This window comes from Choloepus didactylus, chromosome 12 (assembly GCF_015220235.1).
Source record: "Choloepus didactylus isolate mChoDid1 chromosome 12, mChoDid1.pri, whole genome shotgun sequence".
Lineage (NCBI taxonomy): Eukaryota > Metazoa > Chordata > Mammalia > Pilosa > Megalonychidae > Choloepus > Choloepus didactylus.
Window position 1 is genome coordinate 17,742,946 of NC_051318.1, and position 13,005 is coordinate 17,755,950.

A 13,005-nucleotide genomic window follows, 5' to 3' on the forward strand; every position below is an offset into this window, starting at 1 on the left:
TAATGGATATGGGGTTTCTTTGGGGGCAATTAAAATGTTTTGGAGCTACATAGAGGTGATGGTTTCACAAAATTGGGAATACACTAAATGCCACTGAATAGTATACACTTTAAAGTGGTTAAATTTATGTTTTGTGAATACCTCAGTAAAAATTTTTTATTGAAAAGACAAATTATGAAACACTTAGGTATAAATCTAACAAAACTTTTACAGGACTTACACACTGCAAATTACACAACCCTGATGGAAGTAATCAAAGAAGACATAAAGAAATGTAGACACATAACATATTCGTGGATTGGAAGACTCAACATAGTAAAGATGTCAGTTCTCCCCAATTTGATATAGAGGCTTAACATAATTCCTATCAAAATCCCAGCAAGAATAGGATAAAACATGAGACTGTATGACATAGCAAAACCTGTTATAGATGATGACTATGGTTAATTGTACAACTATAAGAAAATTTTTACATGAACTAGAACAAATGTACATCATTATTACAAGGGGTTAATAATAGGTGGTATTTGGGGGAAAATACAATTACTGCAAACTATGGGCTGGTTGACAGTAACATTGTAATATTCTTTGATCAATTATAACGAAAGTACTGTACCACAACTAAACATCAATAATGGGAGGTACAATGGGTATGGGATTTTCAAACCCAATATCTGACAAAGGACTGGAATCTAGAATATATAAAGAACTCTTCAAGGGGGCAGGATTAGAAGACTTACTGGACCATCTAACACCTGAATCTACTGTTACTTTCTCTGACTGTCATTTTTCAAAATATATGACTTAAAGTTGTACCTTCTTTCATTGTTTGCTGCTGATCATTTTTTGTTGCTTACTTTCCTATTAAAGAATAGAAAAAGAATCTGTGAGTCTGCTTCCCTCCATTACCTTTAAATGGAGTGCTCACTTATTAATTTTAGAATTAGGAAAAGTAACTGTTATCTAGTTATTTCTATCATTCAGCAAAAGCTCAAAGACTTTCCTGCTCTAATGTTGTCAGAGCTGCTTCATTAGAAAAAGCCTAGAGATCACGTTTTGAAATAACATTTATTTCACTGTTCCAGGATCTCTTTTTGGCCTGATCTAAGATTTTATTCACTGCTGAATTTCACCTTGAATAAATTTTAGCCCTCGTTATTTTCTTGTGCTTGAGAAACAGTGATTATAGAGTGGCATTATGCAAAGTAACAAAGAGAAGGAGAAGGAATGGTGACATCTCTTTTTACCTTTTTTTTTGTATACTACAAGAATCATTTGTGGATGATAGTAATTTATCATAAGAGTTTCAGGATCCATTTTTGTTCTTGTTTATAATTATTTGAAATTATTGTATAATTTTTTATAGGAACCAAAAATGCAAGAATCTGAAGTTAACACAACCCTTCAGGTACATTTCTTTGGAAAAAGAGGAAAAAATAAACTTCATTATAAAGAATTTCGAAGGTAAATGCCAATATTTATATTCATTTAGGGAAATTTTATAGGTAAGAGATGAAGAAACTACTGAATATTTTCATTTCCCAGAACTACAGACCATAAAACTAAATACTACTTGTAGATCTATATACTAGTTATCTCTGAGAACTAAACCTGCAAAATATAAACTAAAGTTACTATACTCAACACATATCTAATATATTATGAAAAGTAATATCTGTTTTATAGAGTACAGTAATTATTTTTAGTAACTTAGTATTAGCAGCTGATGGAGATGTGCCCTTGTATCAGTTAGTTCTTAATGCAAAACAGACCAGCCCAGTTAACTTAAAACAATGATCATTTATTCTTTTCATGAGCCCTGGGGTCAGTGTGGCTGCTCTCCTGCTCTGGGCCAGGATTGGCTGAAGATGACTGGACTCGTTCATGCTTCTACAGTCAGCTGATGGCTGCCTGAAGCTGGCTGGTGTAGGATGTTTGGGGGCGGCTCACCTCTGCTCTGTGTGTTAAGATAACAGTGGGAAAGAGACTGTATCCTGAAAATACAGGAGTGAATGGGAATAACCAGAGGAGTGATGTCCTGAAGAGGAAGTACAGGAATACAGGTGGAATTCAGAGTACAGGTAGATATATTAGCCCTGAACAGAAGGGACTCCCCCTTTGGCAGAAGGGAGAATGGGGCTAGGACAGGGGTGGGTGCTGTTACAATTCTGGAGTATTGGCAAGAAAGTGAGAGAATTTCCTAAATAAGTTTCACTGGGAAGTAGGAGTAAGGACTGTTAGAAATCCAGTGGGATAGATTTGTAGAAAGCAGAAAAGGGTTGAAATAACCACCGGGTAAAGTAAAACAAGAAGATAATTGGTTTCTGTTTCCTCATGATGGAATTAGAAGGATATTGATACTGATCTTCTTTTTTAGGACAGGGATTTAAAAGAAAATTCTGTAATACCAATTATTAATGGTGGCTATTCTAAGTTTCATGTAGAGTTTTTATAGATTCAGAGATGCCTGTAAGCAAAGGTGTGCTGATAAATCAGTTTAACTATCAGCTTTCTAGGAAAAACCCACATTTGTAGCATTTGCCAATTAGTAGTGTAAATATTCTACCAAGCTACCACCGTAATGTCACCAAGAGTAGGGGTGACAGGTGCACAATGGACTCTCACAGCTGGTACCAGCCAACTCCAGTATACTACTACCTAAAGCCCTGCCTTTGAAAATGCAAGGTAAAGAAAACAGATTTTTCCCACTGTTTTCTATTAATCCACTAATTTATAAGCTATTTTATTTGTTCAGAATGGGTCAGGTGACTTTATCTACCTTGAATTCATATATGTAGGTATAGTATCATGTTCCAGATTTTCATGTCAAAACAGGCACATAATTTTAAACTCAGAAAAGATTATCATCATAAAATGTACCTGTTTTTCAAATGTAGTATAAGTAGTTAAGATAAAAATAGCTTAAACCATTTAATATATAATTTAATAGCAATTAAGTTTATATTTCCAGCCTCAAATAGAGCCTAGATAAAAGAAAAGAACAATTTTAGTAGTGTTTTTATACCATATTTTCAACTTCCTCAATTAACTATATGCTCATTTGCGAGTAAAGTGTTCTTTTAACAACCCTAATAAGACTAAATTGAATGTTGTCACAGTCAACTATAAGTACAATAAATCTCAGTAAAACAAGGACAAAGTACATCAGAAAACGATTTTGTTGATCTGTCAGTCCAAGCTTGAATAATTCAAGTTTTAGGTAAACTTCTGCTTTGACCCAGAAAGACACATGCATTGATAAACTGTGTATCCAGTGCATTCTGAAAATGTTATAAGTAACACACCCTCATCTACCACATAGATAGAAGCCTAAAATCCAGATAAGTTGCTCTTAAGGTTTATGGGATAAATTTGGAATCTAAAACAAGTAATTTTTTTTTTATCAACAGTGGCAGTTTTCTCGCACTGAACTGGAATATACCTCTTTTTTACCCTGTGTATATTGTGACATGCCAGATAATGCACATTTTTTAACAGGTGGGATAAAGGTGAATAAAGGGATCTGTAACATATTAAGACTCATGAAGATAATACTTTTCACATGATTCACATTATAAATAATTCAAGTGCCACCTTTCTGGGTTCTTCTTCAAAGAAAATATATTTTAATTCTGTGTTCTTCCAACTTATACCTTTCCAAAGAAGCCATTGATGACAGTTTGATCAAAGTGTCATGTTGTTTTTATAAGAAGGGAATGTTGAGTCATATAGACATAGGTTATTGCACAACAAAATTATAAATATTTTTAGGTAGACCTGAGCTTTTGCTGTAAAGTTGTTGATTGCATTGATCAACTTCAGTATCTGAAAAATATTAGGAGCCATCAATTACAATTAACATTATAAAAAGCAGTGTCCCAAATGAATTTTAAGTTTCTCTGATTATTGGTAATTTTTCTAGATTGGAAAAAAATTGTTTTCCATGCAAGTTCATTTTCTATAGATGTATTAAAGCAATGTTTTACATCATTTTAAAGTCTTTAAATTTATCAAAATATAGGTTGCCAGGTGTTTTACACAAACATATGGAGTTTAGGGAGTCAGAGAGAGGCAAGCAATGGATTTAGTCAGCTTCTCTGCATCCTTCCTCAACTCTGTGCACAGCACCATGTTCCATGCCACTCACCGTGTCAAGAGGCTGCCCACTCAGTAGGAAATGATGAAGGTGCTGTGTAATCCCAGCAAACATCTCCTTTCATCTCGATTCACTTGGGCTGCATGCTCATCTATGACGCAGCATCTTTAGCAGGGAACATGGAATACGTTGAGTGATTTAAGTCAGTCAACATCCATGCCTTGGGGCTGGAGGCTAAATTAATCCCATCGAAACTAAATGACTTGAGTAGGAATGGGTCACAGGAGGAGGGGTGGGGATTCCTATATTGGTTTTCTATTGCTGCCATAACAAATTACCCCACCAATTTATTACTTTATAGTTCTGTAGGTTAGAAATCTGAAACAGGTCTCACTGGGCTAAAACCAAGGTGTCAACAGGGCTGTTTTCCTTTCTGGAGGCTCTAAAGGAGACCCCATCTTCAAGTCTTTTCTAGTTTCTAGGGACTGCCTGCATTCCTGGGTTTATGGTCCCTTCCTCCATCTTCAAAGCCAGCAATGGTGATGTTGAGTCCTTCTCACATTGTATCACATAGGCCTCCCCTCTGCCTCTCTCTTCTACTTTTAAGGACCCTTGTGATTACGTTCAGTCCACCTGGATAATCCTGTAGAATCTTCCCATTTTTTACTTTTTATTTTGAAGTAACTTCAAAATTGCAGGAAAGTTGCAAAAATCATACAAAAACAATACATAGAACTTCAATATGCTCCCTCTCCCAGATACCCAGATTTACCAACTTTTAGCATTTTGTGACATTTATTATTTCATTCTATCTATCTATTTCTAAACATTTGAGAGTAGATTTCATACAGCATGCTCCTGTAACACTTAACTCTTCCTGGTACATTTCCTGAGAACAAGGACACTCACTATTTAACCACCTTAAGTACAGCTATCAAGTTCAAGAAATTCAACATTGATATAAAGCACCCAGTCCATATTCCAATTTTTTCACTTGTCCCAGTAATGTCATTTTTTTTTCTGGGTTGGAAAAAAAATTATAATGTTTATTTTAGTAACATACATACAAGCTAAAATTTCCCTCTTTAGCCACATTCAGATATATAATTCATTGGTGTTAACTACATTTACACATTGTGCTACTATCACCATCCTCCGTTACCAAAACATTCCCATCATCCCCAACCGAAATTCAGTGCCAATTAAGCTTTAGCTTCCCATTCCCTCCCCCCTCCACAGCCCTTGGTAACCTGTATTCTAGTTTCTGACTGTGAATTTCCTTGTTCTAATTATTTCATATCAGTGAGATCATACAGTATTTGTCCTTTGTGTCTGGCTTATTTTACTCAGCATGTCTTCAAGGTTCATTCATGCATGCTGTTACAAGTATCAGAATGTCATTCCTTTCCATGGCTGCATAATATTCCATTGTGTGTTTATACCACGTCAAGGTTCTTAATCACATCTGTAAAGTCCATTTTTCTATGTAAGATAACATAGTCACTCACAGATTCTGGAAATTAAGCTTTTAGCACTACAACAGTCTTGGCAGTCTCCAAGGTTGAGAATTATTAAAGCAAATTAGAAGTGAAGGTAAATGGAGTAGAAGTCAAAGAACTTGAACAAGCTACAAGTGATAAAGTTCCTCAGAACAGTGGCAGGAATTGGAATAATAAAGAAGACTGTAATGACATACAAAGACCACAATCAATAAATTGTTTCACAGGAAACAAGGAGAGGCATAGAGAGTTTATTCAGATGGCATGAGCTTCAAATTAAAAGCATTTTTTATGTGGTTGAAAGAATAGTGGTCTGGAAGAGGCAATGGGAAGCAAAAAGTAGGTTTGATATTTACTGGTACTAAACAGGAGAAGGAGAATAAGTCACTTCAGTTTGAGAGAGCTGAGGGAGGAACAGTGGCTTGGAGGAAAGCCATTTTCCAGTGAAACAAGAAGGTGAAGAAAGTATTCCATGGAAAGGTTGGAGGATTTTAATGAAAGAAGATTGCAAAATAGTAAGAGTATGAGAAGATAAAAGACTGGAGAAAGGGTATATTGGCTGAGAATGACAGGAGTAAGGCACATGAGAGGACTGCTGTGCTAAGTTATTCTGTCCCGTGAAGGATGAAGTTCCATGCCATTAGGAGAGGCCTAATAAAGCTAGCAATGTATGATCTTAACTCAGGGTTCAAACAGATCACCACATAGTTTTTCAGTGCTTTTTAAGAATATTCTCCCCACAGAATTTTGCTCTTTGAAATCATCAGTTACCCTTGATAGGAATAAAAACTGGTAATTTTAACACCAATTTAAATTTTCTTTTCTTTCATATTTGCCTTATTAATTATTAATTCTCTTTTCCCCAGCTATTGAGGATTTAATCTTTATAATGATACAGAAAAATCCTTGACTTTTTCAACTTGAAAATGATAAGGCTTCGTTAACACCAATTTGGTTAAACTTCTTGAATCAAATTATGAACTTAACTTTCAAGAACATTTTGTGACTATCTGTTAATTATTAGACAGGTTGAAATTCAAGATTTTTATAATTTCCAGTTTGTTTCAGGAGTCCCCAAGACTATTCTCAGGCTCAGTGATACACTAGAAGGACTCACAGGACTCAGAAAAAAGCTATAACTAGGTTATAGTTTATTACAGGAAAAGGATACAGATTAAAATCAGCAAGAGGAAAAGGTGCATAAGGCAAAGTCCAGGAGAGACCAGGTGTAAGCTTCCAGGTGTCCCTCCCGTGACATTTCACAAGGACATGCTTAATTCTCTCAGCAACTATATGTGACAACACTTGAAACATTGCCAACCAGGGAAGCTCACCCAAACCTTAGTGTCCAGGGTTTTTATTGGGAATCAGTCATGTAAGCATGTGATACCTGCCTAACTGACATGACTCAATTTCCAACCCCTGAAGGCCAGACTGATAACAGCGTGGCACAAGGCTCAGGCATACAGAAACATTCCCATCAGGCAGGATATTCTGAGGGCTCAGAGATTCTCTGCCAGGAGCTGGTCAAGGGCCAGTCCTTTCTTTGGAATGTGCAGGGTTTGAGCATCTCAAAACTGTGAAGTTAACCTGTTGCTGGACAGTTTTCAGAAGATAACATAAGAAGCCATGGTTCATTTTGAACAACTAAGAAAAAATTACAGACATAGTTACAAATTGGGGACTGAAATTTAACTTAATGTTGTGTTGTGTTGTACTGTTATGCTGTTTTCTAGAAAGAAAAATTGAAGGTCATGAATATCCACAGTGAAATCCTGCTAATTTTTGGTGAAAGTAAATAATAATAATAATACATTGGTGAAATAAGGGATGGGAATCATCCTAGTCTGAGAGTAAATACAGATTCTCTTTAGCGTGCAAAATATTTCTCTCTCTAGTCTATATTGTATTCATTTATTTAGGATCCTGAGTAAATAAAATACATAGATAATTAAGAGAAGTTCAACAATTTTGTGGAAATTATTATGTACCTCCAAGAAAATGACACTGTAAAACCAATTCAATCTGGTATTTCCACAGGCATCTTTTCCATCTAATATCCAGTTCAGGTTTTTTTTTATATTCATTTTATTGAGATATATTCACATACCATGCAGTCATACAAAACAAATCGTACATTGCATTGTTCACAGTACCATTACATAGTTGTACATTCATCACCAAAATCAATCCCTGACACCTTCATTACCACACACACAGAAATAACAAGAATAATAATTAAAGTGAAAAAGAGCAATTAAAGTAAAAAAGAACACTGGGTGCCTTTGTTTCTTTGTTTGTTTCCTTCCCCCATTTTTCTACTCATCCATCCATAAACTAGACAAAGGGGAGTGTGGTCCTTATGGCTTTCCCAATCCCACTGTCACCCCTCATAAGCTACATTTTTATACAATTGTCTTCAAGATCCATGGGTTCTGGGTTGTAGTTTGATAGTTTCAGGTATCCACCACCAGCTACCCCAATTCGTTAGAACCTAAAAAGGGTTGTCTATATTGTGCGTAAGAGTGCCCACCAAAGTGACCTCTCAGCTCCTTTTGGAATCTCTCTGCCACTGTAGCTTATTTCATTTCCTTTCATTTCCCCCTTTTGGTCAAGAAGATGTTCTCCATCCCACAATGCCGGTCAAGATTCCTCCCTGGGAGTCATATTCCACATTGCCAGGGAGATTCACTCCCCTGGGTGTCTGATCTCACGTAGGGGGGAGGGCAGTGATTTCACCTTTCAAGTTGGCTTAGCTAGAGAGAGAGGGCCACATCTGAGCAACAAAGAGGCATTCTGGAGGAGGCTCTTAGGCAAATTGTAGGGAGGCCTAGCCTCTCCTTTGCAGCAACAGTCTTCCCAAGGGCAAATCCTGTGGTAGAGGGCTCAACCCATCAAACCACCAGTCCCCTATGTCTGTGAGCACATTAGCAACCATCGAGGTGGGGCAGGCCATTACCCCTGCCTTATCCAGCAGCTCCTCAAGGGGGCTCTACATATTTTTTTCTTTGTTTTGTTTTTTTTTTTTTAAATCTACTGTATAAAAAATTTTTTTAATTTAAAAAAACATACAATAAAAGAACATTTCAAAGAGACCATAACAAGAGAGTAAGAAAAAGACAACTCACCTAACTACTTGACTTCCAACATGTTCCTACTCTACCCCAAGAAAGTAACCTAATATAGCAACATTTCTGTGAACTTGTTCCTACTATACCCATCAGAAATTAACAGACCATAGTCATTCCTGGGCATTCTCAGAATGTTAAATTTATCCACGATAGCTTATCTGTTCTTATTGGATTATCGTTCCCCCTTCCTTAATTGCTCTCTATCACTAGTTCCCCTACATTCTACATTATAAACCATTTGTTTTACATTTTTCGAAGTTCACATTAGTGGTAGCATATAATATTTCTCTTTTTGTGCCTGGTTTATTTCGCTCAGCATTATGTCTTCAAGGTTCATCCATGTTGTCATATGTTTCACGACATTGTTCCTTCTTAATGCCGCATAGTATTCCATCGTGTGTATAGACCACATTTTATTTGTCCACTCATCTGTTGAAGGACATTTGGGTTGTTTCCATCTCTTGGCAATTGTGAATAATGCTGCTATGAACATTGGCGTGCAGATATCTGTTCGTGTCACTGCTTTCCAATCTTCCGGGTATATACCGAGAAGTGCAATCACTGGATGGAAGGGTAACTCTATATCTAGTTTTCTAAGGAGCTGCCAGACTGACTTTCAGAGTGGCTGAACCATTATACAGTCCCACCAACAATGAATAAGAGTTCCAATTTCTCCACATCCCCTCCAGCATTTGTAGTTTCCTGTTTGTTTAATGGCAGCCATTCTAATTGTTGTGAGATGGTATCTGATTGTGGTCTTAATTTGCATCTCTCTAATGGCTAGTGAAGCTGAACATTTTTTCATGTGTTTCTTGGCCATTTGTATTTCCTCTTCAGAGAACTGTCTTTTCATATCTTTTGCCCATTTTATAATTGGGCTGTCTGAACTATCGTCATTGAGTCGTAGGATTTCTTTATATATGCAAGATATCAGTCTTTTGTCAGATACATGGTTTCCAAATATTTTTTCCCATTGAGTTGGCTGCCTCTTTACCTTTTTGAGAAATTCCTTTGAGGTACAGAAACTTCTAAGCTTGAGGAGTTCCCATTTATCTATTTTTTCTTTTGTTGCTTGTGCTTTGGGTGTAAAGTCTAGGAAGTGGCCGCCTAATATGAGATTTTGAAGATGTTTTCCTACATTATCTTCTAGGAGTTTTATGGTACTTTCTTGTATATTGAGATCTTTGATCCATTTTGAGTTAGTTTTTGTGTGGGGTGTGAGGTAGGGGTCCTCTTTCATTCTTTTGGATATGGATATCCAACTCTCCCAGCCCCATTTGTTGAAAAGACCATTATGACCCAGTTCAGTGACTTTGGCGGCCTTATCAAAGATCAGTCGGCCATAGATCTGAGGGTCTATCTTCGAATTCTAAATTTGATTCCATTGATCAATGTGTCTATCTTTGTGCCAGTACCATGCTGTTTTGACAACTGTGGCTTTATAAGAAGCTTCAAAGTCAGGGAGTGTTAAGTCCTCCCACTTCGTTTTTCTTTTTTAGAGTGTCTTTAGCAATTCAAGGCATCTTCCCTTTCCAAATAAATTTGATTACTAGCTTTTCCAAGTCTACAAAGTAGGTTGTTGTAATTTTGATTGGGATTGCATTGAATCTGTAGATGAGTTTGGGTAGAATTGGCATCTTAATGACATTTAGCCTTCCTATCCCTGAACATGGAATATTTTTCCGTCTTTTAAGGTCCCCTTCTATTTCTTTTAGTAGAGTTATGTAGTTTTCTTTGTATAGGTCTTTTACATCTTTGGTTAAGTTTATTCCTAGGTACTTGACTTTTTTAGTTGCTATTGAAAATGGTATCTTTTTCTTGAGTGTCTCTTCAGTTTCTTCATTTCTAGCATATAGAAACATTACTGACTTATGTGCATTAATCTTGTATCCCGCTACTTTGCTAAATTTGTTTATTAGCTCTAGTAGCTGTATCGTCGAATTCTCAGGGTTTTCCAGATATAAGATCATATCATCTGCAAACAATGACAGTTTTACTTCTTCCTTTCCAATTTGGATGCCTTTTATTTCTTTGTCTTGCCGGATTGCCCTGGCTAGCACTTCCAGCACAATGTTGAATAACAGTGGTGATAGCGGGCATCCTTGACTTGTTCCTGATCTTAGAGGGAAGGCTTTCAGTCTCTCACCATTGAGTACTATGCTGGCTGTGGGTTTTTCATATATGCTCTTTATCATATTGAGGAAGTTTCCTTCAATTCTTACCTTTTGAAATGTTTTTATCAAAAGGGGATGTTGGATTTTGTTGAATGCTTTTTCAGCATCTATTGAGATGATCATTTGATTTTTCCCTTTTGATTTGTTAATGTGTTGTAATACATTGATTTTCTTATGTTGACCCATCCTTGCATGCCTGGAATGAACCCTACTTGGTCATGGTGTATGAGTTTTTAATGTGTCTTTGGATTCGATTTGCAAGTATTTTGTTGAGGATTTTTGCATCTATATTCATTAGGGAGATTGGCCGGTAGTTTTCCTTTTTTGTAGCATCTTTGCCTGGTTTTGCTATTAGATTGATGTTAGCTTCATAAAATGAGTTAGGTAGTGTCCCATTTTCTTCGATGTTTTGAAAGAGTTTAAGTAAGATTGGTGTCAGTTCTTTTTGGAAAGTTTGGTAGTATTCCCCTGTGAAGCCATCTGGCCCTGGGCATTTATTTGTGGGAAGCTTTTTGATGACTGATTGGATCTCTTTGCTTGTGATTGATTGGTTCCAGTTCAGATTTTGAATTTATTTTTTCTTAAGTCTCATTTTTCTTTAACATACAAATAAATTCTATAGTGAGATAGATTGTTTATAATTATAATTAAATAAAAATAGGATTATAGAGCATTTGAATTTGTCTTCCTACTTTTTAAAAAATGTTAGATAATCTATTTTTTACTACATGAAGGGAAAAATTGTCATAAATATGGGCTTTAGACTCTTCGTTGGCTCCTTCTTGATGTGAAGTTCTGTTTTATTTATAATTAAGGCATATTAGTTCTTTAATCATATGTATTTCTTAGTAATCAGTATTATTCCCTATGGGTTAAAAAAGCATACTAGTACTGCAAAGATTAGCTTTCCACACAATCCTTTGTACCACTTTCTTCAGGAATTCAGTTTCCTTCTTCAGTACTTATTATAAATTCAAATCTCTAAAAATGGTTGCCTAAAGATGACATAATTAACAAATTGACCATCTTCCAAATCATTTGTGACATCCAGAGATTGTCTAATATATTACCTAACGTCAGAGCAAGCCAAAGTTTTACAAAGTATAACAATGTTCAGTCTTCCAAAGAGCTGTGTGTGTAGGATAAGCATCTCCAGATTTCAAGGCAGTTTTATTAGCATAACTTACAGTCAGTACAGGATCACAGCACAGTCAACTTTAAGACAGCCAACCCGCTAACAATGAACTAATTATTGATGTCTTACAACTCATCTGAGCTGGATTAGAGTATTTGCATTTTAGGTTAGTCAAGTTGCTTCTTCATGTAGGGGCCAGAGAAGATTATAAAAGAGGGAAAAAAAAGTTCTCAGGATAAATCAGAACACAATTTGAGACACTGTGACATAGCTCTGTATGCTAGGAAACGACTGCCAGAATAGCTTGATTTTATGAGCTATGCCACTTGGAGCAACAGCATTGGACAGGTTATGAGGTTAAACAAGAAGGAAAAAAATGTGTGGGCCCTGCAAGTAGTCTCTAATGTCACAGAGAAAAGCATGCTCTTGGTAAAAAAAAAGGACTGCTAATTCCAAATAGTTTTTTTCCGAATTCATGCCTGCCAAGGCCACAGTGCATCACCGGTGATTATATTTTTCTTTCTTTTTTCCTTTCCTAGCTACAGTATTGCTATTAACTGTAGACAAAGCATAGATTTAGAGAACACCTGAATGATAGAATTTTCTAAATGAATCATGGAAAATCAAATCAAATTAATAATTATAATTATTTTAATGCATTTATACTGTAAAGGTTCAATGCCACTGTGTCACTTATATTGATTTTGTATTTTAACTTCCAGATTTATGGAAAATTTACAAACAGAGATCCAAGAAATGGAATTCTTTCAGTTTTCTAAAGGTTTAAGTTTCATGAGAAAAGAAGACTTTGCAGAGTGGCTACTTTTTTTCACCAACACTGGAAATAAAGACATTTATTGGAAAAATGTGAGAGAGAGGTTGTCAGCAGGAGAGGTCAGTATATCCTTTTATTATACATGTGTAAAGATGGAATAACTTAGACTCATTTATGTAATTAAATCAAGTAACT

General features: G+C 35.9%; 1 protein-coding gene across 2 annotated transcripts in view; it reads left to right on the top strand.

Moving 5' to 3' along the window:
- Positions 1–13,005, top strand: part of MICU2 (mitochondrial calcium uptake 2) — a 171,647-nt gene that overhangs the window by 153,131 nt on the left and 5,511 nt on the right. For both annotated transcript variants that reach the window (XM_037799783.1, XM_037799784.1), the window contains 2 exons: positions 1,367–1,464; positions 12,758–12,929. In XM_037799783.1, the coding sequence (XP_037655711.1) occupies positions 1,367–1,464; positions 12,758–12,929 (270 nt within the window). The remainder of the gene's footprint in view (positions 1–1,366; positions 1,465–12,757; positions 12,930–13,005) is intronic.